General features: G+C 42.7%; 4 protein-coding genes across 12 annotated transcripts in view; 2 read left to right on the forward strand and 2 right to left on the reverse strand.

Annotated features, from left to right (window-relative positions):
* Positions 1–203, reverse strand: part of LOC147317449 (MOB kinase activator 1A) — an 8,933-nt gene extending 8,730 nt beyond the window's left edge. Inside the window, exon 1 of the mRNA XM_086314409.1 lies at positions 79–203. Within this exon, the coding sequence (XP_086170535.1) occupies positions 79–92 (14 nt within the window). The 5' untranslated portion in view covers positions 93–203. The remainder of the gene's footprint in view (positions 1–78) is intronic.
* mthfd2 (methylenetetrahydrofolate dehydrogenase (NADP+ dependent) 2, methenyltetrahydrofolate cyclohydrolase) lies at positions 201–6,937 on the forward strand. Its single transcript, XM_086314405.1, has 8 exons — positions 201–402; positions 1,932–2,116; positions 2,254–2,376; positions 2,658–2,810; positions 2,899–3,006; positions 3,088–3,180; positions 3,278–3,403; positions 5,627–6,937. Exons 1-8 carry the CDS (start codon positions 323–325, stop codon positions 5,773–5,775), a joined length of 1,017 nt encoding a protein of 338 aa, XP_086170531.1. The 5' UTR covers positions 201–322; the 3' UTR covers positions 5,776–6,937.
* A 420-nt stretch (positions 6,938–7,357) lies between these two features.
* Positions 7,358–11,132, forward strand: arl6ip4 (ADP-ribosylation factor-like 6 interacting protein 4). Its single transcript, XM_086314406.1, has 5 exons — positions 7,358–7,586; positions 7,662–7,985; positions 9,146–9,263; positions 9,363–9,432; positions 9,513–11,132. Exons 1-5 carry the CDS (start codon positions 7,424–7,426, stop codon positions 9,567–9,569), a joined length of 732 nt encoding a protein of 243 aa, XP_086170532.1. The 5' UTR covers positions 7,358–7,423; the 3' UTR covers positions 9,570–11,132.
* LOC147317452 (membrane-associated phosphatidylinositol transfer protein 2-like) overlaps positions 7,689–26,511 on the reverse strand; it is a 46,819-nt gene continuing 27,996 nt past the window's right edge. For 2 of the 9 annotated variants that reach the window (XM_086314389.1, XM_086314390.1), the window contains exons 8-27: positions 24,296–24,400; positions 24,157–24,221; positions 23,866–23,937; positions 23,005–23,249; positions 21,821–22,010; positions 21,509–21,628; positions 21,106–21,320; positions 20,802–20,977; positions 20,466–20,636; positions 19,289–19,441; positions 18,201–18,365; positions 17,038–17,325; positions 16,341–16,489; positions 16,145–16,261; positions 15,549–15,665; positions 14,870–15,018; positions 14,547–14,696; positions 14,238–14,445; positions 13,983–14,111; positions 7,689–13,848 (exon numbers count right to left, since the gene is read on the reverse strand). In XM_086314389.1, coding sequence (XP_086170515.1) covers positions 13,465–13,848; positions 13,983–14,111; positions 14,238–14,445; positions 14,547–14,696; positions 14,870–15,018; positions 15,549–15,665; positions 16,145–16,261; positions 16,341–16,489; positions 17,038–17,325; positions 18,201–18,365; positions 19,289–19,441; positions 20,466–20,636; positions 20,802–20,977; positions 21,106–21,320; positions 21,509–21,628; positions 21,821–22,010; positions 23,005–23,249; positions 23,866–23,937; positions 24,157–24,221; positions 24,296–24,400 — 3,368 coding nt within the window. In that variant the 3' untranslated portion in view covers positions 7,689–13,464. The remainder of the gene's footprint in view (positions 13,849–13,982; positions 14,112–14,237; positions 14,446–14,546; positions 14,697–14,869; positions 15,019–15,548; positions 15,666–16,144; positions 16,262–16,340; positions 16,490–17,037; positions 17,326–18,200; positions 18,366–19,288; positions 19,442–20,465; positions 20,637–20,801; positions 20,978–21,105; positions 21,321–21,508; positions 21,629–21,820; positions 22,011–23,004; positions 23,250–23,865; positions 23,938–24,156; positions 24,222–24,295; positions 24,401–26,511) is intronic. The other 7 variants (XM_086314391.1, XM_086314392.1, XM_086314394.1 and 4 more) reach the window with 7 other exon arrangements.

The following is a 26,511-nucleotide window of genomic DNA, read 5'->3' on the forward strand; positions in this document are numbered from 1 at the left end:
AGTTAACTATGATGTTTGAACGTGGAAACTGTACGTGAAAAATACCTTTAAAGCTCTAAAAACGACAACAATTCTGACCTGGTACCGCTCATGAACTTCCACGCCTGTGCCACGCAGGGCTGCTGTAAAGGGGCAGGGCTCTGGTATCCGCAGCGGAGGGCTGGTGGTGACTGATAGCAGTGACGTAGGCAGCTTGCACGAGCGGGGGGAGGTGTTTAAAGCCGCTCTGCTCCTCTTCCTCCTTCCCAGCCTCTTTCCGTCAGACCCAGGCTTTCGTAACCGGCGCTGTAGCTGTGTCTCGTCTTCTGTGAGCCGGTGAGAAATGGCAGCGCTCAGGACTCTCAGGAAACTGTGCCAGCACACACAGCACCAAGTCTGTAAACTGCACACGTCCGCCTCGAGGTGAGTCTCCTCCGCACATCTGCTGCGATCTGAGCGGCTTTAACGGTCATTTTACGACCTCTGAGGCGGCTCTGTTACCTCACTCGGTGGGAGTGTTTGCTTCTTTTTTGTTTGTTTTTTTCGTGTGCCCACTTGTTTGTAGGCTTTTGTGTACGCGGATGAGGTCGCTGGGTTTTATTCTGCCGGCTTTTATTGTTTTATTGCACTAAACGTCCTCAGTGGAACACATTTCGCAGCGCCCCCAGCGTCAAGCCGGTAATATTGCAGGTGTAGATGAGCTGGGGGGGCTGGCTGATGAAATCTGTGTGAATGCTTGCACCCAGTGGCAGGCTTCAGGTGGAGTTCGAGATTTAGTTGTGCACACCTGGGGAAAAATGAAGACGCAGGGCAGATCTGATCACATGGTCTGTAAAACCTGATAACACGCTGAGAGTAATGCTGCAGCAGCCAGTCAGCAAGTGTCTGCATGTGCAGGTATTTATTGGAAACGTGCTGAGTGCAGTATGACTACATGCAATTAACTAATCTTTCACTCACACACACACACACACACACACACACACACACACACACACACACACACACAAAAAACTACTCCTAAATCTCGTGGGTCCTGCACATGATCTGCGTGATTTATAAAGACACAAGGCTGATAATTTAGGGTGTGTGTGATTATCTTACATCACTGCTTGTGAAATTAGATCTGGTGGGATCACGTTACTTCAAGTTAATTTCATTTATATGCCAGGAAAATTTATGCAAACTCAGCTGCGAGAGGTACTAGTGCTGTGTTATCATGTGCAGAGTAAACGATTATGAACATGAGTGATTCAAACATTTGTAAAGAGAGATCTTTCCTCAGCCTGTCGGGGGATTTGAACTTCTATTAGCCCTGTAACCTCGACACATTGCGTCTGGGACCTGATACACTGGTCCCAGTGATTCTCCCCAAAACACTCAATCCTTTTCTCTGAGGATTTAATTACTTTGGACAGGATAAAAGTGACGGTTACATCACTGTTGATGGCTCATTACTCTTCAGTTATTAGCCCCTGCGCTCTGCTTGTCATTATATAACGGAGAACCATCTTTGACACTTGTGTAAAGAGGACAAAACGGTGCGGCGGCCGTCTGTACAGTCCTAAATACTGTACATGAGTTTTAACCATCGAATATCTCTGACCGTGCCTGATGGTTAGACGCTCAAAGAGCCTGACTTTCCTTGCTTGTTTCTACCAGTTTACTATACATATTGAAACATAAGTGGTAGTAAAGCATGTGGCCCAGTCTAATGTCTAATTTTAGAGGCTAGAACTGGTGCTTGGATTAAGGTTGAGATGAGTTTACATGAGTCCTAGTTGAAAGAATTTTGGCTTAGCTTTGGCGCCGCAGTGCTGTTATTTGTGCCATGTTGGCCAACGCTTTTCAATAAAGCTGTGTACAAATCTGTCAGGAATTAAACAATGAATCCCAGCATCTTGATGCCCAATAACTTGTCTTCTGACCACAATTGTCTCGCCAACTCCCAGGCAGGAGGCGGTGGTCATCTCAGGAAAGAAACTCGCACGGCAAATTAGGGATGAGGTCCGGGCCGACTTAGAGGAATGGGTCTCAACCGGCCACCGAAGACCCCATCTGAGTGTTATTCTCGTGGGAGACAACCCAGCCAGCCACTCCTACGTCCTGAACAAGACACGGGCTGCGGCTGATGTCGGTAGGTGTTTGGGGGGGGTTCTTTCTTTTTCCCCCTTTTTTTTTTTTTTTTTTTTTTTTAAAGGCTGGGGTGCACATTCCTCATACGTGTGATTGGCAAAACTGCAAATGTTCGCCTGTGTGTTCGACCTCCCACAGGAATCTCAAGTGAGACGATTCTCAAGCACACGAACATCAGTGAGGAGGAGTTACTGGACTTGATCGATAAACTCAACACCGACCCCCGCGTGGACGGTCTACTGGTACAGCTGCCTTTGCCAGGTACAGAAAAACTGGGAAATCCTGCATTGGGAGTCGGGTTTGCGTACATGTGCGTGGTGTCTAGAAATCCAGTATGACGGCTGAATGCAAGCTTTGGTGAACGTGTGTTTGCAGCGCCTACGTTGGAGCAGAAAACTGCCCACCTGCCTTCTGTCTCTTGCTTGGATTTTCTTTCATGCTGGAGGCAGAATTTGCTCTGAGAAACTGAATTTGACCTTATCACCGTGAGCAGAACGAGTTGATGAAGTTGTTTTGACTGTAACTCCCTTTTCTTTGGACAGAACACATCGATGAGCGTGCAGTTTGCAATGCAGTTTCCCCAACCAAGGATGTGGACGGTTTCCACGTGGTCAACGTGGGCCGCATGTGCCTGGATCAGTCCACCATGCTCCCTGCCACTCCCTGGGGTGTTTGGGAAATTATTAAACGCACAGGTAACTATAGTGACCACCTTCTTCCTCTCAGACTCTTCAACAGCATTTTAACCCTATCTAAAAGATTGCAAATTTTCTTATCTTCCAGGTATTCCTACTTTTGGGAAGAATGTCGTGGTTGCCGGACGCTCCAAGAACGTGGGCATGCCCATCGCCATGTTGCTGCACACAGACGGCCGTCACGAGAGGCCCGGAGGTAGGACAGGATGTGTGCGCGCATTGCTGGGTGATAAAACAAAAGCGTGTGCACCCCTAACGCCTCTGTTCTCTGTGGCAGGTGACGCTACAGTCACAATTTCTCACCGATACACTCCAAAGGATCAACTTCGCCAACACACTAAAATTGCTGACATCATTGTGGCTGCCGCAGGTTTGTTGGTTGGCTTGTTTGTTAATCTTTTTTGTCTTTTTGCTGTACTTCACTAACTGTACTCTTTGTGCGTGTGTGCACGTTACTGACCTTTCAGGGATTCCAAACCTCATCACTGCAGACATGATCAAAGAGGGAGCAGCTGTGATCGACGTCGGAATAAACAGAGTGCAGGACCCCGTCACTGGAAAGAGCCGACTGGTTGGGGATGTGGATTTTGAAGGTAAGGCTTGAGAGGGAGAACATATGTGAACACCTCAGTGCTCCACACAGGCATTTAAAATTGTGTTCCAATAAAATGTACTACAGGCAACCTTTTTCAACTCCCCTGCGCACGCTCTGTAACAGCTGTATCCTATTACAGTACCACACTCAAGTTCAGTGAGCTTTTTAAAGCGACCCACTCTTTCATAAATGTTTGTAAAAGCACACTGCATGGCTTTGTGCTTGATTTTTATACAGCTGTGGCAATGGGACTGAAAACGCCCAAATTCGAAGATTAAGCAGTGTGACCTGCTAGCTTTGTCGTTGTTCTGGAGCTAGATTAGTTTGTAATAGTTTCTAGAAAACATTATAATGATGTTTGTTGTTTTAATTAGATTTCTATATGTGACAATATGACACAAAATGTCAGATTTTTCCCATATTGAACACTTGCAATTCACATCCAAAAGTTAATACAACCAAGCTGGAGCTTCCTTTACATCCATGCAGATACATGCACAACTCTTTGAGTAATCCTGCTAGCAAAACGAACCAATGACGTCGCTTCCTTCATGGAGGAAAGGGAATAAATAAATGTTTGATAAACAAACATTTGGCACAGACTTATACTTTGCTTCTTGGAAGCTGAACGTGATCATGTTTCTGGAGCACATACTTGGCATCATGTTGCCTCATTACCCGTGTTATTTATAAAGTGACCTTTATGTTGTTTAAATTATATTTATACACACGATGATGGAAGGAGGACCTGATTTCTGGAAAGTTCCATTTGGTGTTTAATAGAGCTGGGCGATATGAGATTTTTTCATATCACGATATGTTTTTTTCATTTCAGGCGATAACGATATCTATCACGATATAAGCCAAATAACTATATTTGTAAGATTTAAATGTGCCGTTGCTCACAAGTAAAATGTGAAATAATCAGCAGCTTGTTTTTAAATATTTATTTCCCATAATAAGTTCAACAGGGTAGATGTACTTAAGGAACATGAGACTTTTTCAGATAAATAAAGGCAAATATTGCAAACTACACAAAAGGCAGCCGCTAAAGCGTTTAAGTTTCAAAATAGAACAAATGAAACAGACTAAATTGTCAATTCCACTTAGAAACAAAATATTAATTCTAAAAATAAATCTTAGTTTGTTTTACAGAAGAACAGACAAAACTGACTAACTTTTGTCAATATCAAATAAACTGAGAACTAAAAGGAAATTCTCAATCTCTCCTTGTTGTATAGCTTAGCTTTTCAAACAGTTTTAACAGTTACTTTAGTCTGACAAAAGCCGAATGACGAATTAGCGCTTCCAGTCAGAGACTGAGGCTACGTCCACACGTACACGGGTATTTTTGAAAACGGAGATTTTCCGTTTTCGTTTTAAAAAATAATCCCGTCCACACATAAAGGCAGAAATGAAGGAAAACGCTGCTATGAACATGCCAAAGCAGCAGGTGGCGCTAGATTCCTAACCGTGCAGAAATGTTGGCCAATCAGAAGTCTAGAAGCCTCGGTGGGAAAAAGTAAACAAAGCTGCGGCATAGAAGCAGAACCCAGTCGTATGTGTGGAGGGACAGTAACTGTGTGTATGTGTAAGCATTTAAACACTGCAGAGAGTAGAATTAACAGTAACAGTATTGTAGAAATTCATTTCACCGAAACAATAACGCGGCGCACAGTGTGACGCATGCACCAGTTTATTGTATTTCCAGACTTGCTTTCGGCACAATTTACAGTGCACGCTACTCTGTTTTTTGTCAGACTTGAAATAGCCGAAATACCTTCACACTACGGAACTTCTTTGGCTCTTCCGTTCGACAATCTCTCCGGCATTGGAACCATCGTCTGTTTTCTCTTCGGTCACGCTCGGTTGATTTTTCTAGTCACTCATTTCCCCCATTATGCGCTGGCTCCATTACCTGCTGGCTGCTTCCCAAACAAACACACGTGCGGCTTGGCACTTGTGCTGTACGTAACAAGTCACGCGACGTGACGCTGCGGCTGTGATTGGTTCGGCTCTGCGCTACTGAATTTGAATCGGCTGACCTTTTTTTTTTTTTTTTTTTTTTTTTTTTTAAGAGGACAAGAGCGGCGAGGTCTATCGCGATAGCTTAATTTCTCTATCGAGTAAAAGTTATATCGCGATACATATCGTTATCGTTCTATCGCCCAGCTCTAGTGTATAAGGTCTTAATCGTCATACTTTTCCTGTGCACTTTCAGGTGTGAGACAGAAGGCGGGATTCATCACCCCAGTGCCAGGAGGCGTTGGCCCGATGACTGTGGCGATGCTGATGAAAAACACTGTCAAAGCAGCCAAGAATGTCCTCCTGTGTCCCCCACAGAGGATCCGCATGGCTGTTGCGTCCTAATTGGATCAAGACCACATCCCAGCAACAGTGACACATTCCACCGACGAGCCCACTCTCCACCTTCCCAACACTACCGTTATTATTTATTTATTTTTTTTACTTGGAGCAACCTGCCATGCTCCCCTTGCACATGGACTGGAAAGATGATAGCCTTATGGATCTCTTTCTGCTGATGTCGTTAACCTTTCATGACTCCAGGTCCAGCCATAATTAGACTGTTACATTCACTGATGCAGCAGCATGTTTAATGTAACAGTGTTTTCAGTATTTATCATTTGCATTGTGCAAGGTTTTAAAGAATTTTCTGAGATTATGTTATTTATTGGTACATTGACACAGTGTTTGAACATGAGTGAAACCGGGTGGTGAGGATTAGCTTGCCGGGTGACTGAAGCCTTTCTGCTGTATGTCTTTCTATTAGTTTATCCTGATGTGCAAAGGGTGATAAGGGCTAATGTCATCAGGGGCAAGTATGTATATCCGTATACAAGCTTTAAAGATTCACAATTGCCTTTGAGAAATCTTTGAAATAAATACTACAAATGTCTCCTAATGATGTTTTTCTGTTACTTTTTAACCGCCAAGTAAATGATGTCCGTGTTTCCTGCACTTCTTTCTAGTTCTTTTCTTTTCCTGTTTTGCTGTAACTGGATGCACCTCTCGCCTCGAGGAATGATCTTGGAGTTGAAGAGCAGTAAAGTTTGAGTTCACTGAGTTTGGCGCTCCGTCTCAGATTTACTGAATATACAAAAACTAATTAAGACTGACTGAAATCAGAAGGGAGATCTGGGGGATTTGCGTATTCACTAAAATTAAATATGTGTTTTTACTTTGTTTCAAAATGTAGCTTAAAACAAAGGACAATGACCTCAGTCTTAATTAAAATTGACAGCATACACTCAGTGGACATTATTAGGTATACTTTCCTAGCAATGGGTTGGCCCCTCTTTTTACCTTCAGAACTGCATTAATTCTTTGTGGTCAGTTACATTTATGTACATTCATTTATATAAAGTGAATAAAAAAAATGAATAAATAAAAAAAACTAGTAAAAAGAAGTGGATAGTTTGATAGTACTCATTACTTTTAATTTTCTGCTCTTGTGTTGAAGTTTGTCCCAGTTGCAGGGAGTTTGTTTATTTGAATAAAATTTTCAAGGAAATACTTCGTCCTGTACTTTCATTAGAGTGAAGATTTATAATTTGGGTGAGCCCCAGGGGATTTTTTTTTGGTTGTTAAGTGGGCTGTAGCAGTCTGGTATTTGGAAATGAACCAAAACAGACTGGAATTATTTAATTAATAAATATCTCAAATTAAATAAGATAATAATAACGGAATGTATTTAATAAAGATGTGTTTAAAGATGACGACACTTTGGTGTATTAGTTTGAGATGTGTAGATGACAGTGAGTCTATTACCTTGCAAAGTGTTTCATAATAAAACACTGCAACTATAATAATTGTTAATTTATTTCGATCATGTAAACAATATACAGGTACATTTAGCATTAATAATAATAATAATAATAATAATAAAAATGAAGTGGGAACTAGGTTCCTCAATCCGAGAAGGCGACGGAAGGAATTTGACGTGCACACTTCCGTGTTTGTCGTTCAGTACGGTCTGTAAACAGTTGTTCTGTGAGCCATGGACCGCAGCAGACCATCCGACAGAGCTAGCAGAGAGAAAAAACACGAGAAGAAGAAACGGAGACGATCCTCGTCCTCCTCTTCCTCCTCTCCATCATCTTCGTCTTCCTCCTCCAACAGCAGGAGTCGGAGCAGAAAGAAGACGTTGCACAGGAGCAAAGGTTGGAAAATGAAATGCTAGCATTCACAGGAAAATCAACCTCATCATTGGGTTATATTCTCTGTTTCTCCCCCAGATGAGAAAACACAAAAGAAGCGCAGAAGGCACTCGTCTTCTTCTTCCTCATCTTCCTCATCCACCCCTTCCTCCTCATCGTCGTCATCCTCGTCAAGCGATGAGAAGAAGAAGAGCGAAGCCAAGAAGAAGAAAAAGAAAAAGCAGCAGCTGAAGAAGAAGAAGGCGAAACTGAAGAAGCAGATCAAGAAGGAGAAGAAGAAGTTGAAGAAAAAGGAGAAGAAGATGAAGAAGAAGGCAGAGATAAAGCAGAGCCCAGCAGAGAAACCTCCATCCTACCTGGAGGTGTGGCAAACTGAGGAGGGGGCCGTGGAGCTCGGGCCTGGTAGGACATCACACACAACCCCACACTTCACTTCAGTGGATCAGCTGGTCACGCAAAGTCTGACACAACAAAATAACGGTGTTTTTTATATTTGATAAATCAAGAGTGGGATTTGTTTCGCAGCTTGTGAAACATAAGGACTTATTAGGACACATTACTTCCTAGTCTAAGAAGTAGTGCACTGCAGAGCAGGATAATGCTGGCAGGCCACAAAGCTGCGGGAATGAGTTGTTGAAGCTGGGTTTAGAAGAGAGGTGATGAGCAGCACCATGACCTCATTCAGAGAAAGAGCACTACAGATGTGATGTTTGCTTTGAGAGTGTCAATGGAGACGTTTAAAGGAGGTCAGAAGGAGCTGCACTCTTTCTTTATAGATCTAAATAAAGCATTTGATGGGGAGCATGAATGAGGACACCAGCGGTAGGAGTTGCAGATGGGTTCAAGGTGGAGCGAGATTACATTGGCTCTGAACCCTTCTTGTTTATAGTGGTGATGTTAACAGACGACATTGAGATCCCGTTTTTGAAGATCTTTGATTTGTAGAAAGATTGATTTTTTATTATTTTTTTTAATAATTTGACCATCACAAGTTGATTTCACAAACTGACTTGTTGGTACAGCGGCATTCTGTTACAGCACCACACTCAGGCTCTTTAGAATGACCCTTCTTTCACAAATGCTTGTAAAGAGACTGCATAGGTAGGCGTTTCTGGCACTGAAAGCACCTGGGTTTAAATTAAGAGCTGTGGCCCAATGTGTATTTCCTTTTTAGTTAACTAAAAATGTTTTTTTTTTTTTTTTTCACATCTAGTTCATTCTGATGGTCTTGGTAAATCAAATCCCAATCAGTCTACTTGTCACTTGCATTTGTTGCCAGCCTAAATTTTAGACTAAAAGTCACTTTTCAACCATACATTCATTCAGCATTTACTTTGTAAACTTTAAGCACTTTATCTACCTCACACATATGTTAGAATCACCATGCGTGTTTTAGGACTGTGTGAGGAAGCTCAAGTTCCTGGAGGAAAGCGCCTTTACCTTTATTAACTCAAAGTATATGTAGTACCATCAATTCTGATATTCATTCTGATATCGTTATCTGGTTATTTCCCTCCTCTCTTTTTTCCAAAAATGAATCTGGTGAATTTTTGCCTCTCCAGTCATGACAGATGAGCAGAAGGCCCGTCTCTCCACTAAGAGGCCCCTCACCAAAGAGGAGTACGAAGCCAGGCAGAGCGTGATCCGCAGGGTGGTGGACCCTGAAACAGGGAGGACAAGGTAAGCAGGGGAAAGCGTGCCACAAGAGTGGGAGTTTGGAGGAAGAATTCACCCACCCTGGTTAAACTGGTGATCTTTTTCCCCTCTGCTGTCTTACAGACTGGTGAGAGGAGAGGGGGAGATCATAGAGGAGATAGTCAGCCGGGAGAAACAAAAAGACATCAACAAGGTATGACAGAAACCTTTCAGCTGTAATTGCAGTAATGTGCCGTTATAACTGTTAACAGCTAGACTTTATTCATCTCACAGCAAGCTACGAAGGGAGACGGGGATGCCTTCCAGAGAAAACTGGGCATCAACAGGTAGAAGATGATGTCACCTTCAGCTTCATCAGCCTGAGAGCACCTTCACTAAACAGCTCTGCAGAAAGCAACTCGTCAGTGTACTGAAATGCACTTCATATCAAATAATAGTGATAGCAAAATAATACTGTGATGCTCTCCTGAGGTACACACGGTAGAAGTCATAGTGAGCTGCTTTTAATGGCTGTCAGATGTAATCGAGTAGATAGAAAGTAGTGCCTACATAAAACTGCTGACAACAAGGATCTTACTGGGATTCTGTTATAGTAGATTTTTGATTTCAACAAAAGACATTGCTACTGATTTTCTGTAACACTGAGCTTCATAGAAAAGTTTCATTTAATTTAATTATTGTGCAAAATCTTTGCTTTAAGTAATGATTAATCCCAGATAAGCGTCCAGTTCAGCTGTCTGATATCACCTTCTCACACCACCTCATGGTTGTCTTACATTTGTATCTCAATTTTTTTTTTTTTTTTAATTTCTCTAAATAAATCTCCATTTCTTTGTGAAAGTAAAGTCTGACTTCAGTTCTTGCTCTCATAAAAAACAACCAAAAAAAAAAAAAACATCCTCGTTTCAACTCAGTGGGGAAGAAAAAAAAAGCCCAAATGCCTTAGTTGTTCTTTATATGTTCTTTATACACTGTACATAAAAACACAAGGGAATGGGTAAAATGTAGTTATCCAAAACCTACAAGATACACACCCTGTACAGGTAAAATATTTTCCAAGCATGATATTGTGGTGCAGATATACAGCCTTTGAACGATAACTGTTGGAGGCGGAGCTGGAGACAGCGATGGGATTGCCTAATGTTGGTGAATTATGTCCCACTCTCTTCTTCTTCATAAATTTCCTTTAAAAAAGTCAAACAAACCAAAGTCCTGTTTAGAAAATATGGCCTCCATCTTTTCCCACAAAGTAACACGAACAACGTCCTTCAACGTGAAGTCTGTTCGGGGCGTGATCGGCGTACGTTCTCGCCGCACAATGGTCAATGTAAGGCAGTAAAACGGGAAATGTAAGGCCTCTGGTAATGTGTGTGTTGGTAGCAGAATCAAAGCGATCGTCTGCCCAGAGGTGGCAAAAACTGCACGGATCGCTTCTCTGGATTTTTAATATCCAGGCGTTTCAGATCAGGGAGCATGGTTCAGTAGCTGAAAATGTTAGATGACTGCATGTTTTCCAGGACTGACTGTCCTTTTTTTGTTTTCAAGTTACAATAAATGTACAAAGAGCTATTCTTCAACAAGCAGCTTTTTTCCTGTTCCTTTTCTTTTTTGTTTTGTTTTTTTAAAGAGTTATGGCTTTAAGCCGATTCTTGTCAAGGTCAAAATGCAGAGGGACAGAAGTACAGCATGAGTCACACTCTCCTCAACCAGCTGACAAAAATATAAAATAAAATCATTGCTGATTAAAGAGGTTACAGGTGCCTTTGATCTAGGATGTCTTACGTCGTCTATTGAAAATGTGAAGTGGATGAAATGTTTAGAAACACATCTCAGCACAATACAATTCAACTGCATCACAAAGTGAAGCCTCTAAAAGGACCGCTAATTTTAAAATGACACCTCTGAAGAGGGCCAACGCAAACTGAAGGTTACATCATCTGTAAACGTGCTGTTCATTGCACTTATGTAAACCATTTGTTTTGTTACCAGGCTGACTGTTTTATAAATATTAAGTGTGTCTGTCTAGATGCCCATATATTAAAATGGAAACATCACAACAAAACAGCGTGTCTCTCTGCAGGAGAAAACCCGACAGCCAAAATTAGGGCAGTGCCGTTTTAAGGTGAGTTACCCTCTGCAATTTGACGTCTGTAGACCATGTGCCTGTTCACCTGATTGTCAATGCACTGTGACGTGTTTCCTCAACAGTCTGTAAGATCTGGTGGTGCTACTCGGGAATATTGCACGTTTCCCCCTCGTGTCTGAGCCCATATTGGTCCACTGCTGTCAGCTCTGTCTGTACATGATTACTAGAGGTACAAATAAATGTTATTTAAATGAATAAATCACAACTTTGTTTTTAAACCAGCTTTAGAAAATAAATGGCCAACGGTATTAAAGCAAAATCTTAGCTCTGTGTTCCTACTTTCAACAGCGTATTGTACAGGATTTACAATTTGCACATTTCTTTTCCTAAAGGCGCAGCAACACAGAGAAAGAGACCTTAACCTAAGGAGGATTATCTATGAGAACATTCAACACCTCATTTTACAGCTTGGGGATAAACAAGAGAGAGACAAGCCATATCCTGAACCCCCCCAAAAAAAGTTAATAACAAAAACAAAAAATATTTTGACACAAGTTCTGTTGATACAACTCTGGTGATCTGAGAGATAAAATAACAGAAATACAACACTGTGCCAGGCAAAGACCTCTGAGGTTTGGTTGCTGCAACTGAAGTTTGAAGGAAAGAGGGGGAAAAAAAAAAAACAACACATCATAGATAAAGTAATCTTAAAACACATTTTGTTCACGAAAAAAATCCATACATTTTAAAATTTCTATAGTCTTAAATAACAACAAGTATCATCAATCAATAAAGTATATCCTGAATGAGATGGTGTTTACCCCCAGAGTAAAGAAGACACTTGAAACTGATCTTCAGTGGACCAGATACCAGATCTGCACTGTAATGTAACAATTATGTACAAGCCTTGTTAAGGCATTCAACTACATACTTACACAAACTAACCCATTTATTATGTTTCTGTTTTTACACAGGAGAGCCCTCCTTTCCTCTGCATCCACAGACGGCTTATCCTTCAGCACTGCTTCACTTTGGCACTTTCCCTTACAGTACTGCTTTTCCCTATAGCAGAGCTGCACGCTACTCATTCAGGAGGGTACGGCAGCGATGGCATAAAGTGAAGTGTGAGATGCAATAAAACCCAAGAACAGTTTCAGCTGCAGCCACAGTTAAAGGGTAATTACGCGCTTTGCTTCGTGTTGCGTTACATGATTCTTCGTGTCTAAGGGGCGACCAGAAAACAAGCAGAACGGGAGTGTAAAGATGTTAACCCTCTCAGGCTCAAATTAAGTTTTTGTTGCTAATGCACAAAAGAACACCTGCAGTGGTACTTCTGAGTAAAAAAACCTCATAAAATATGTATGTGGGGTAATCAGGTTGTTAGCTTTTAACTGTTGCAAATCTGCAACGCCTGCCTTGAGAGGGTTAAATCTGTTCGGTGTTCCTTAAAAAAAGAAATCTAACAAAAATTAATTTTGGCTTCTCGATTGTTTCCGTGTGTACACTAAATTGACGAATCAGCTTCACCTGATTCTCAGCTCCGCTCTCTGACTGGAACGTACCTGATCATCGCGTTAAAAAGGACGCAGCTTTAAAACTGCTATAAACAAAGTTCGTCTCTGTAGTCGTTGTTGTGCTTGCATTGGTCACGTTAGTTGGTTACAGCTGCTACTGTAACAACTCTGTGTTGTTTGCATGGGGCGTGCTTGTGTGTGTGTGTGTGTGTGTGTGTGTAAGTAACTGTCTCCATGTGCTGAAGGAGCAAAACTGACCTTGTATTCAAGACTAATAAATATTTACTAAACAGTACAAACAGCCTGGATCCCTACAATATTAGCTTTATTTGGTTGTGTGCACTTTCCCGCCTTGGGGCAACACTTCTTGAAATGTTGGTCTGTGTTATCATGAATGTTGCCTCATGCTCTGCCCATAAATATCTGTGCTGAATGTGACTGGTGTTAGTTTTTATAAAGAGTGATTTATAGCACCTGATTTTTTTTCCTTATGGTATTTTACCTATCTGGTGCAAGAAGCCAACTGCTTTCCACTGTTTGCGTTTATATTCACGTCACTTTGCGTCTCTTCCTCAGCACTGCATTTGTAAGTCACTCTCCCGAACCCTGCATCGTGTCTCCAGTCTCATTTTGAGCTGAAAACTCCTGGCTCCAGCTTGGTGCTGCTGCTGCGGCCCCAGCAGCTGGCCGTGATGCTCATGCTGCGCTGGGCCCCTCCCTGGCCGTGGCTGTGAGCGCGCTCCAGCCGCTCCCGCTCCAGCCGCTCGCTGTCTGATTGGCTCTGCGTGCGCTCCGGCCTGTTGTGGATGCTGCCCGTCGGAGAGCTGGGGGCTGGCTGAGAGGAGATGGTGCGTAACAGATGGTTCCTCTTCCTCAAGAAGTCACTGTTTGCTCCCAAGCCAAAGCTGCCTTTGCGTAGCACCATGCGTGCACTGGTGGTCTTGGCTGGCCGAGAGCGATGGTTGTACTCCAGCTGGGACAGATGAGCTGCGTATCCCTCTGTGATGAACTGTTGAAGGATCAGAGAAACAACTGTCAACTAAAAAGCAACACATTTTGCGGTGACTTGAGCTTTTACTTTAGTTTTTTTTTTTTTTAATGTGAGAAGAGACTATTAACAGGGTCGTTTGCAGAAAGTGATACCTGGCACTGGTGCTGCATCTTCTTAGAAGGTCTGCCAACAATGTATATTTGAGAAGAAGGGAGGCCAATGGAGGTGTAGACTGAGATGTCTTTGGTTGATCCATAGCCAGCAAAAATCTTCATGTGTGCCTGAAATCGGAGAAATGAAGACGAGAAATGTTCAATCCTGGCTTCTTCTAAACAAATGGGTACATTTTTAAAATAATAACGGGTTGTCAGCATTTGTCGCTTCGGTTCTTTATTTAAAACACTCACTGTCCCCTCTCCCATCCCCACTCTGACCTCTGTCAAAGACTTGAGGAAGTTGGCCTTGTGCCTGAGCGGGTCGTGGACCAGGCCATCGCAAAAGGAGACAATGCCATGAGGGAAGTTGTGCTGAGACAACCAGGCCACTACCCGTTGCTTCTGCATGTCTGGCCGTCCGGTCACGTAGATGATCAGATAGCCTAAATCCTGCCAGTGCCTGAAATAAGGAGAAGCAGCAGGACACACCAGATCTTAAAGTTCAATCAGGGAGAAAATATGTGAAGCCAAGAAAACAGGAGAGGTAGAGCAGCCAGCTACCTGACAACATCTACAGCTCCAGCTCGCACTTTGGGATCACTGCCCATGATCGAAACGCTGGCAGCAAATGAACCATCGATGCTGAACACTACGAACTCCGTGCTACGTGGAACAACTGTCAGGTAGCTGTCAGCGAACGTGTGGTCACCCCTGGTGAATAAAAAGAAAAAGAGTAAGGAAATGGAAACCAAAAGATTAAAGAAAAAATGAGCTGCAATAAAGTGAGCTAAAAGTCAAATGGAAACCAGGCTCTGTGAAGATAAACGGACAAAAAGCTTGAATATATAAAATACAATAACAGTTTGGTACCAGGCTAATCTCACCTGACCACCATTTTAACCGGGTACACGCCGATTCCCAGACGCTTGTCCTCTGGGATGACAAAAGACACGCGCCCGCTGCTGTTGGTCACCTCGGTGTTGAAGTACACCCATTCTCCCGATGGTGGCTGGGTCATGATGTGGAGGTCGACCTGCGCAGGAATGAAAAGGAAACAAAAGCGTTTCAATGCAGCTGATCGACAGATATTTGAGTTTTTTTCATATTTCCTCAACCCAGAGGTAAAGTTGAATGAAAACAACATTGTCTTCATTTTTATGATTAAATATTTCACATTAAAAAGTTTTCTAAATGTTTCACATTATTAGTGAGTGCTCAAATGTAGGGCTCTACTAGCCAACTGGTGAATACTCTAGTAAGGCCAGTGAATGCGACATACTTGTGCTCAAGCAGTGGCTCAGATTTCAAGATGTCCTGGGTCAACGGACCAATTTTCAATAATATATCTTGAAATTTATGAAGCTAAAATTTCACAGCAATCATTATATATACCTGAACTTTGGATTGTTTGTCAAACATAAGACACATGTCTCAAATGTATGAGACTTAAAATCCACTTAGAAGTGAACTTAAAAAAAATAAAAAATAAAAAAAAAGCTCAAACCCAGATTTCCCAGGTATCTCTAACAGCAGGTGAGCTACTAAAGACAGAAGCATGTTCACCTTCTCCCCGGCCAAAGTCACCATGTCCAGAGGGCCGTACATGAAGCGGCCTGTCAAGACCTGCTGGCCATCTTCAGTGAAGACGGCATCATTCACTCTGTGGTTGGCGGTCACGTTCTGTCAATGCAGAAGAAACAAAGGGAAAATGCTGATGTGTTGCTTTATCTTTATTTAAACATAAACAGTCTACAAATACCAACAACTTTTTTTTTTTTTGCATATTGGTTGGAATTGGTCATTAATAATCTTTGGCTGTCGTCCAGAGTGTTGTCACGTCTCCTTCCCCTCAACCCTAACGGCAGTTACTTCCTTTTAAAAGGGAGATCTTCCTCCCCACTGTCACCCAGTGCTTGCTCATAGGGGGGGGGGTCATCTGATTGTTGGACGTTTTCTCTGTATTATTGTAGGGTCTTTGCCTTGAAGCAACAGTTATTGTGATTTGGTGCTTTATTAAAATTTTAAATTGAAATGAATTTAAAAAAAGAAAAACAAAAGGGCTATTTTTTGATTTGTAACTAGATGGCAGGTATCGTAGTGTCCCCGACTAAACTTTAAAGCTCTCTGAAACAGACTTTGTTTCCAGATAAGATGCTCACCCTGATCTTCACGTGAGTCCTCTTGCGGAGCCACTTTTCTCGAGGTTTAGAGGGGGTGAATTCAGACACTTCTTTTCCATCGAGCTCCAGAATGCTTGAGTTTTCGTGCCTCATGACCTGAAAGGGGACAATTCAGTGATTCATACTGAGAATTTTTGAATAAGTCCTAACACTTTCATTATTGCTGTTTACTCACCTGCCTCAGGAGAAAAGACACAACATCAGTAGACTCCCAGTATGATGCGTGGAACAGGTGCGGTAAAGCCACTGTGGGGAAAGCTGTTAGGGCATCGGGGCAGTACAGGGCAAAGTCCAGCCGCTTTGTGCCCCACCAGCGTGCTGCAACTGCAATGGGAATGGAGTGAATAGGGTACAGAGACGTAAGATGAAACTCAAAGAGCCAGCGTGAGGTATGTGATGCCACAGAAAGGTGCAACACCCCTGATGTTATAGCAAAAAAAGAAAGAAGTTGAATTCAAATTTCAGCCACACTCATCACCAATCCCAGCAGTTCTTCAGCTACAGGAGGGAAAGGAAGGAGTTTATAATGGTTATTATCAGCAAATCCAAAGGCTGAGAACAGGAACCGATAGTTAGAGCTGATTACATGAGCAGCTGAAGGTGGTTATTTGTGTTAGTCTGCGTGTGAAAAAGATGAATGATTTTAAAAGCCCCGGCAGCATCTAGATTTATGGATTACCCCTCATCAGTGACAGTGAATGCACCTGAATCGCTGTGAATTACATTTTAGAAAAATGAAGTGAAAGGGAGGCAAAGAGGCTTTTTGGAAGAGCAGCGCTGAGTCTTTTGACTGTGGCACAAAACAGAGCAGCACATGGAAGAGAGCCGTAGCCTCACACTGATTTCAGTAGCTCCCTTCCTTATAAAAATACCTTGGTCCACTTCAGCCTGGGAGTCCAGTGAGACCAGATCAGATATAGCAAAGTCCAGCCCTGCCCGGTAGTTCTCGTACTGGCCGGTGGGACTTAGAGGTTCACTAGAGTCTGCCTCATCGTCCAGCTCTGCCGCTACGTATGCATCAGAAGATCCTGCGGCCTGGCAAGCCTTTGTTTCCTTACGGGACGTGGGAGGAGTTTTCAGGAAGAATTTGTTTTGTGATGATAGGGCGAGTAGGGACAAAAGACTGTATTTTTTGGATTGGTTAACCTGGTTTGATTCAGCTATGGGGGGAAAAACAACAGCAAAAATAACAAAAAGATAAAGAAACCATATATGATGTGATGAATACAAATTCACTTGTGACAGTTTAGGACAGCTTGGAGAGTTTTAAAAAGAGCTGCGACTGTGTAAGCCCTAAAGATATATTAGGAACCGCTCAGGTAAATGGGGCAGAGTGATGCTGTTGCAGAAGAGAAACATGTCGTAATCAGTTTAAGCACATTTCCAGGGTTATACTGTGGGTGGCTGAACAGCAGTGTTCAGGCGCAGTAACATGAGGCACAAATAAATGTTCTGGTAACAGAAGTGAACGGGTGAGGGGGAGGAGGAATTCAAAGGACATTCAAACAAAGAGGAAACAGTACCGGTTATCTCAGCAAACACTGCAATAGGGAGTCGACAATGCAGGAATGGCTGAGGGAAACAGGTGTCTACATGCATCGCCACATTAATTAAATGCAGCACTCGTTCATTGCATTTACATTTAGACAGTGAGTAAGAGAAAGACAGACAGTGGAAAGTGGCTCTAAGCTGGTTTCTTCTCCGGGACTCTGATCTTGTCTTAGTTTTAACAGGAGATGGATAAATCACCTTACATGAGTCTCACTTCAATCCCAAATCTGGCAAAGCAGAAAAGAGCAAAAAGGAGCGGGACACTCAACGTGGCTGACTAGACTGTTTCTGCAGGACAGCAGGGTGTGTGTAGAGTCAGAGTGAGAGTAAATGATGTCGGGGTGTTGGAAAGAGAAACTAGGACAGATAAAAGCAGATAAAAGTTGGGCTGAATGTGAGAGAAAGCGGGAGAATTACTAGAAGAGTGTTTGTGTGAGTGGAAGGAAGAGAGAAAGAGAGACTGTTTGGTATTGAGAGCACTTACTGTTGGCTATGTTGGTGGCAGTGTAACTGTCTGCCATTCCTGAGACCTGGCTGGCAATGCTGACCTCACTGGCCCTCCGCTGGCCCCGGGAGAGGGGGCCCGTTACGGGGGATGAGGGGTACGAACTGTCCATGAAGACACCACCATGAGACTGAACAACATCCGCTATTGAGCCCAAACAAGGAGATCCCATTAGACAGAGACACAGGTAAGGGGGAACTCACGGTGACGGTTGGGGGAGGAGGGGGAATGCAGGTGAGAAATGTGACAGCAGGCGGCGAGGCCCCGGTCACATTTCTTCACCGATCAACACGTGACTGGTAAATGAAGACATTAAACACACAGTGAATGTAAAATCACAAATATCCACGTCTTCTACAGTAATATTAGTGTGTGTTATGGAGGTGATTTTTAAATTCAGAGCCTATTCTAATGTCTTGAAAATAAAATAACGTCAGAGATTTAGTAAAATCACAAGACCTCTGACTAGTATCACAAGAAGCAGCACAGGCTTCAGTCTGTTTAGCATGTACACACAGAGCTCCAAGTCCACTGCACAAACACGTCACAAGCAGCACATCAAAACCTTTTTTTGGAAATTCAAAAAAACAGTATTAAAAAAAAAAAAAAAAAAGGAAACAAAAAACCCTATGTCACCACAAATCAGCTAATATTACAGAGATGATGCAAATACACTGAAACCGGCCTTAAAACCGCAGCACACAAACACAGACGCTTGCATCTTCCAAACTCTGTCATGAAAATGTCTTGGCACAAAGCAAAACACAGCACCACAAGAGATGCTTAGCAGATTTGTCTCGAGTATTTCCATGACTTGATGTTCCAATTGGCTACATTTCTTTTTAAATTGTAAACCAGAAGACACGATGCCAAAAGGTCAAATATATATGTATTTATCAGTATTTGGAGACACTGAAATGACAGCATGGACATACTCAAAGAGTGTAAGAGGTGGCCTGGAATCTGAGCATCTCGACGTAATGGCGAGAGGGACGAACACAGGGACGACAGAGATACGGCGAATGAGGGTTGGGAACAGATAGAGGTGAATGGGAGAGGCTACACACACTCCATAGTGGCGGGTGTGGCTTTGAGGGAGCCCTCCTGCCAGTTTAGCACAGGTACAGGGATGCAGGTCTCACTGATGGTCTCCTGACAGCGAAGGGACAGGAGAGGCCCGCTGTCAAGCAGCAGCTGAGCGTTGCTCTGGACTGTCTCCACTACAGAGGGGGGTGGGTGGAGGGGCAGAAGTCGGGGGAGGAGGTTTTAGAGGTAGAGAGCAAGGTACACGGATATGGAGACAGGAGGCCAAGAGAGGAGGAAGGAAAGAAGACAAGGAAGACAAAAACATATGAAGCAAGAACTGAACAAGGAACAAGAGTCAAGCCCTTAGTGGAGCTCACTTTTTCCTGGACCACAGCTGCTCCTCAGAGACACAATAAGCTGACATATGACCCTGTTCTAAGATTAGAAAAAGCCTGCAATATGCTATTTATGAAATCATTTGAACTCTCTTGCCTTAACAGTGATCTTGAAATTGTCTTTGAAACTTCATCGCTATAAAAAAAATGTTGGAAGGCCTGAAGATGGTCATTGGTAGCTGATCTGATGGAGGCCATGACCACCAGGGAACACAAAAACTCTGGTCTGAAGTAATTAAGAAACATCTTAACCATATTAAACATCTTTATTAACCCCGGTTTCCATCCTTACTAAGCCTCAGTTCCTGATTCAATAATGTTAGATATCTTTTTAAAAAAAAAAAAGAAATTTCTCCTCATTAAAGATCTTATTAAATTCTGTGTGCGTTTTCTTCGAGAACATCAGACATGTAATTGTATAAACAGGGTAGGCATCCTCCGCTATAAAGATCAGTCCAAACAGAAACCACCAGTGGGACTGTGACAACACCGAGATTAATAAACTGCTTCACAAAACATGCCGAAGCACAAACAGTAGAAAAGCGTGTATTTTTCTTTCAGGCAGTGTCTACTTTGTAAATGAACTCAACGCATGCTACTAAGGCATCTTTAAGCCATCTATGGTGTGCATCCATGGGAAAAAGGACAGTGGGTTAAAATCAGCATCTGAAGCATCAGGTGATGTGATCTTAAGTGGTTGTTGCTGGGTTTTTTTTTTAAAGGGTATTTTGCATTCGTGTGTGTGCATCCAAGACAGACGTACAAAGACTGAAAGCTTCACATTAACGTGGCCTTTCATCTATCATCTGTAAAAAGAGCTCACCCAGCAGGGCGGAGTTTCCATCTCCCAGGGGAAAGCGTTGGTAACGGGGCACGCTGAACGGAGGGAGGAGGTGAAATTTCCGCTCCAGCAGAGGTTCGAGGCGGGAGGCTGAAGGATCAGCGGGGTGGAACAGATTATAAACCTGCTGACAGGCAGGTCGTAGCTGGGCCACTAGGGGGAGAAATGAAACCAGAGACATAAGAAAGAGGAAGGGAAGAATTCAAGCATATTTTGATGACAGCCTGGTCTATAGGTGTCTATAGTAATAAGCAGATTTCCATCTGGGGCAAACCTTTCACTTTACAGATAGTACAAAGCCTGGTAATTGAAGCTCACCATCTAACATAGGGATCACAGTCTTTCTCAGGGCAAGTACCAAGCCAAGTGGAGAGCCAAAGAGGAAAAAGTCGGACACTTCGAAGTCAAATTTCCCCAGGGAGCCTCCATCCAGCATTGTGCTACTGCTCGACCTTCGGGAGGTTGTGTCGTTCCGCAGGACACTGGAATGTAAGCTGGGAGGACAACACAAAGTCACTTCCGTGCCTGGAACTAAAAATAAAACATATTCTGACAGTGCATGACAAAAGGACAAAAGAAGTTCATTCCACATAAAGAGTTTGTCCTCCCACGGACGACACACCTGGACAGGAAAGCCTGGTGCTGCTTTATGGTGTCCAGCTCGTAGGTGGAAGAGTCACTTCTCTTCCGAGGCAGCTGTCTCTTGGTGTCGTCGCCTGCGCTGGTACGTGGGATATCGATGTTGCTGCGACTGAGGTGGCGGCTGCCCTCCAAGGTTGGAGATGCTGATCCGTGTCCGCTGTTGACAATGATGCCAGGAGAGAGAAGATCCTGGTCCTGCAGGGGAAATTTGTGAAAATGTGTCATTAAAACTTCCAGCACCTTAAGAAAAAAATATCAACAAATGAGCCAATTAAGAAGAACAAAACAGGTTAAAGGTGCACACAGGAGTGTTCCAGGCACTGTTTAGGATGAGCCGAGACTGTCGCCGTGCATTCATTAATGCTGGAGGATGTCTCGCTTACCTGTACGCTAATGACACTGCCCCTGCGACTGCTGTTCTGGCTCTCATTTACTGTTTGATTGCTGCTGCACAGAGCATCAAAGCCCAAGATTCCTCCCACACAGTCCCCAATGAGGCAAACCTGGAGAGTTAAAGGATGAAAAATATTTATTACATATATGCGTGGGGTTCAGGATCACCTGAAAAGACTTCCGCAGTTACACGCTGGATGTAAGGATAATGTGGCTCCAAAAAGTACAGCTGGTTCAACTCTAATGACTCCAATTCTTTATTAAACAGCATACAAGAACAACAAACCCCATCGGTATCTGACCTGGCCGGAGAAAGAAGCCCCGTCCAGAGATTTTATGAAGTCCGCATACACCTGGTTGGCTCGGAAGATGACGGTGGCCACAGCATCCTGGTACTGTGGAGAAGAGGTGGCGAGGAGAGGCAGGGCTGCCAGCGGGATGTGGTCCTGGCTGCTGGACAGACAACCTTCATCGTAGCTGTAAGGGCTCAAGCTGTGAGAACATTAGTGGATAAAAATCAAATTATGAAATTTAAAACCCAAGGCATGCACACGGGAGAATAAATAAACGCAGGAAGAGAGGACAAGAGTCACGAGCTGCACCTGGACCTCTTCCATCATAAGTAAACAGCTATCGAGCTAAAATACGGTTAGAACCACAATTTGTTTCACAAACACAATTTTTGTTGTTATTTTTAAATTACAAATCAGGATGTGGCTGAAAGGCAGACTTTGAGTTTAATTGGAGGGGTTTAACAAAGTCAGATGCATTTTTTTTTAGGTAGGTATGGGTACGTATGGCTGCCAGTATAATTGGAGGACTTGTGTTTATTGGTGATGCGACCGCTGACAGAAGCTGCAGGATTAACTGTGAAGTGTATGGAGCTACACTCTCTGATCAGATTCAGACAAATGCTGCAAAACTGATCGGACAGTTCTTCACAGTGCAAATGGACAATGACACAAAGCAAACTGTAAGAGCAACCCAAGAGTTTCTCAGGGTACAGAAATATGATATTTTTCAATAGCGGAGTCAGTCACCTGTTCTCAGCTCAAAGGCACAGCTTTTCAGTTATTAAACAAGCAGCAACTCAAGTGTTTGTAGTAAAGGTTCACCAGAGCACTTCAACAGAAAATGTATATGGGCTCTAGATTTTAGGCAGTCACTGAGCCTTAGGATCCTTACATTTAAAATGATGTAAATTTGCCCAATTACTTTAGAGCTAAAATTAGAGACTGTAAAAAATGTCTGTAATTCCTAAACAGTTAATGAAATTCTTCATCAAACCTCTTAAATAAAAGCTGAAAGTCTACACTTCAATCACATCTTGATTGATTATCTGATTTAAACTCCACTGTGGTTGTGTAAAACCACAAGAATTCTGTCTTCATCCAATAAATTATGAACCTAACTGCACACAAACCTTCAATGATTATCCATGAGGTTTTGAGCCTGCAGAGAAATGTGTGCATGCGCGTGCTCTTACTTGGACACTAGGGAGAAGGCCTCAGCACAGATGGCAGGGCAGGGCACCAAGCGGATGGCGATGCGTCCCAGCGCCGCAGGATAGTGAACACGCATGACTGTGTCGAAAGCCGTACTGATTGTGTTGACGTCGGCCTGCTTGCTGTTCTGGTCGCCTCCTCCGGTGTCCAGGATGTTCCCTCCGTGCAAGACCAAGATGAGCACATGGATCTTGGAGGGCTGCAGACACTGCTGGGAAGAGCTCTCCTGAGAACAGCAAATTTAATAAGCGGCGTTATGGACGGGAATGTTAAGGCACGCTATCGGGAAAATATCCAATAAAATGTTTATTCACTTCATCAGCATGACCAAAGAATACGTACTTACTGTGAGTGATAAAACAAGCAAACAAGAACAGATAAACGAGGCCTTGAAAATGGGCATCAAATCACTTTTTAACCGATTCAAAAGGTACGACTTGCAACGTTTTGCGTCCATCGTTTTGAACATGAATTACATGGCAAACTGCTTTTTATAGCCATTGAGGGGTGAGGAACCATGAAGACACATAACAGAGCCAACCTTCACCTGGACAACCGTTCAACTAACAGCAAACAACAACCATGCTTCCTGATGACAAGTTCACACTAATTAGCACAGCACAATGTGTAGTTTTGTCTTTTACTTCCAATCCAAAACTTCACATTTCCATTAAGTACAGAGGAGGGGGGAGGGGGTCGAACAGAAGGTGGTGAGGTTGAGGAGTACACATGGATTTGGGTTCGGGCTACGGCAAGGATAAGGGCAGGGGCATTTAATAGACTGGAGGTGTCTGAAGAACTGTTGTACCCCACATTGCACTGGGGCCAAAATGTTTACTTACTGACTGGTGCCTTGTTACCGTGATGGTGGGAATGGGAGAGCTATCGGCTTGGCCGCTAAGACAGCCACGCATCTGAACACAAGAGGACAGAGAGGCTCTTATCCTCCAAAGTTTAAAGCCTGATATGTTTTTTTGTTTTTTAGCAGCTAAACTCAAATTGAATCATGTCCTGAAGGAAACTTTCAGCAGATGGCTTGTAAGGGATATTTATTCCAGACATGGACGGGCATCAGAGGAGTGCGAGTTATAGGTGTGTTATTTGCATTGGCAGTCAATATGTGACACACATACCTCATCTAATCTTTCCTCGCTGGTTGCTCTTTCATAATCAACAGTCATTTCCTTGAACAGCTCACCTAGAAACACAAACACACATTTAACATCAAGTGTCATTGGGCTGTGCCTGCCCATGTAGAGGTGTTCATCATACCAGGAGTTTCCTCCGTTTCTGCAGCTTCGATCTTGTCCATGAGGTCATTGGAGTTCCACTTGGCAATCTCTTTCGGGAAGACCTCCTCTCCATCAGAGAGATCCTCTGTGAGGGGGGGGGGATCAACAGATTGGTTAAAACTGTATTCACTATTCAGGGGTTTTGAATGGATTATTACACCAAGAGTTCAGATTCAGAGTGCCAGATTGCTTTATTAATCCCAAGAAAGGCCAATTTGTTTGCAGCTTACCCCGACAACCTATTCACCCAATCAAACTCACACAATGCCGTCCTTAAACACGAACCACAAACCCTGCTGCGTGTCAACAAATAATGGGATATAAAAATAAATATGCAAACAAATAAAATAGAATAACAAAGACAAACCGCTAAAAATGAACAATAAAAAAAAAAAAATTAATCTAAATGAACCCTGTCAGTGTCAAAGTGATCTAATAAAGAAGGGAATGAAGGAAAAGGAACCTTAGGGTTTCCTACAAGTTAACAACCTACACAAATGCACATGAAGCTTGGTGTTTCCATGTGTGATCATCCACACACAGTGAGTATACGTTGTTTTGCATTTATTGTATCACTATAATTTATTTTCTATAAACTAAAAACAGTTAACTTCCTCCATGATTACCTGCTACAAAAATTTCACTATGCGCCTTAAATTCATGCACACATATGGATGAATCGTCTCACTGATCTACTGACATTAACCTGTGATTATAAAAGGACCTCAAACAGATCCTTTTTAATTCCTCTCGGGGCGATTTTTGCCAACAGCGTTCACTTTAGCTGGGTAATCAAGATTTGACCTAAAATCAAATCATGTCCTATTTATTTCTACAGCAGCTACACTACAAATAAACAGCATCAACGCAGGAAATCAAATGACAATCTTTATTTCATAACGATTTGGCTGGAATACTCACAGGGGCTTGCGGCAAGTTTTTGTAGCATCGTTCCTAACACACAAAATTTTCTGACTCGAAATCAACAGAGTCCTTTATTTCATTTGTTTCCTCAGTTGCTTCAACATCCTTCTAATTTATTCATTAATATAAACAACCATCCAGTGTTAAACTGGATAAAAATGTCATATTTTCTTTATTCCACTGCAACATTTTTTTTTATTTATAAACCTTCAATGATTTAAATAAAACATGTTAATTAAATACGACAGGTTACACGTGTACCATCATTGGCAAATTCACCTCCTTAGCTTTTTTTTTTCCTCCTTTATTCATTTGCATTAAAAAAAAAATGGAGTGTAAAAATAAACTTGCATACGCTTTTCTAATCCTTGAGTGATTGTTACTGCAAGAAGATCACAAGAACTTTAAAGACAGAATCCTAAAATTGGAAGCAATCTGAGCCAACTCAGTCATTTTCCAGATTTAATTTGTGTACTTGCATCATGTGATTTACAAACACTTACATGTATAAGCTCATTCTGATGCCCTCATTTATTTACCCATAATTAAATAAGTGTTCATAAATCATGACGTTTTAAGCAGGCCATCTGGCTTTTGCTTCTCTCTCACTCACACTCACACACACACACACACACACACACACACACACACACACACACTGAATCCATATAAACACGAATACTGTGACACATGTTAATATGAAAAAAAATAATTAGACGTCAACACAATTCATTTTAGTTATTGTTTTCCAGTGACTCATAGTGTCACGAGCAACCTATTAAACTCGGGGTAGGTGGAAACTAATGAATGCAGCAAAATTAGTATCAGTGTAATCAATGACTGCATCGTGCAGAATTTTATTCTCATTCATCATATTGACTAAACGGTGAATTTCAACCTCACACACACACACACACACACACACACACACACACACACACACACACACACACACACGTAAATTATTCAAAGGGGTTCTTTTATTTCTTTGATGCACCGTGAACTGTGTGAATGTAGTTGGGCAGAGACGATTGTGATTTTTGAACGTGATACTGGGATGAGACACCTCGCTCGTGTCTTCTCGGCCGAACTTATCCAGCAGGAAGAACGGGTGCCGCAGCACACCCACCTAGTTCAACTGTAGCCCCAAAGCATGCTGGGTATCTGGGAAGCTTAAGAACTGATCTGCGATTAAAGAGACGCATTCAAAGGAAATGAAGAAAGGGGAGCCAAACAGGTTAGAAACATTTCACCCAGATTCCACATTTACTT

This window comes from Aulonocara sp. 'chitande type north' Nkhata Bay, linkage group LG12 (genome assembly GCF_057382095.1).
Source record: "Aulonocara sp. 'chitande type north' Nkhata Bay isolate Kocher_YH1m ecotype deep benthic linkage group LG12, A_spYH_male_GT1.1, whole genome shotgun sequence".
Classification (NCBI taxonomy): Eukaryota; Metazoa; Chordata; class Actinopteri; order Cichliformes; family Cichlidae; genus Aulonocara; species Aulonocara sp. 'chitande type north' Nkhata Bay.

Excerpts from the sequence above, each read along its gene's own strand:
- mthfd2 (XM_086314405.1), top strand. The coding sequence starts at position 323 with ATGGCAGCGCTCAGGACTCTCAGGAAACTGTGCCAGCACACACAGCAC. Across the intron at positions 2,377-2,657 it reads GGTACAGCTGCCTTTGCCAG|AACACATCGATGAGCGTGCA; the intron begins GTACAGAAAAAC and ends TTCTTTGGACAG. Across the intron at positions 3,181-3,277 it reads CATCATTGTGGCTGCCGCAG|GGATTCCAAACCTCATCACT; the intron begins GTTTGTTGGTTG and ends CTGACCTTTCAG.
- arl6ip4 (XM_086314406.1), top strand. The coding sequence starts at position 7,424 with ATGGACCGCAGCAGACCATCCGACAGAGCTAGCAGAGAGAAAAAACAC. Across the intron at positions 7,587-7,661 it reads GACGTTGCACAGGAGCAAAG|ATGAGAAAACACAAAAGAAG; the intron begins GTTGGAAAATGA and ends TTTCTCCCCCAG. Across the intron at positions 9,264-9,362 it reads CCTGAAACAGGGAGGACAAG|ACTGGTGAGAGGAGAGGGGG; the intron begins GTAAGCAGGGGA and ends GCTGTCTTACAG.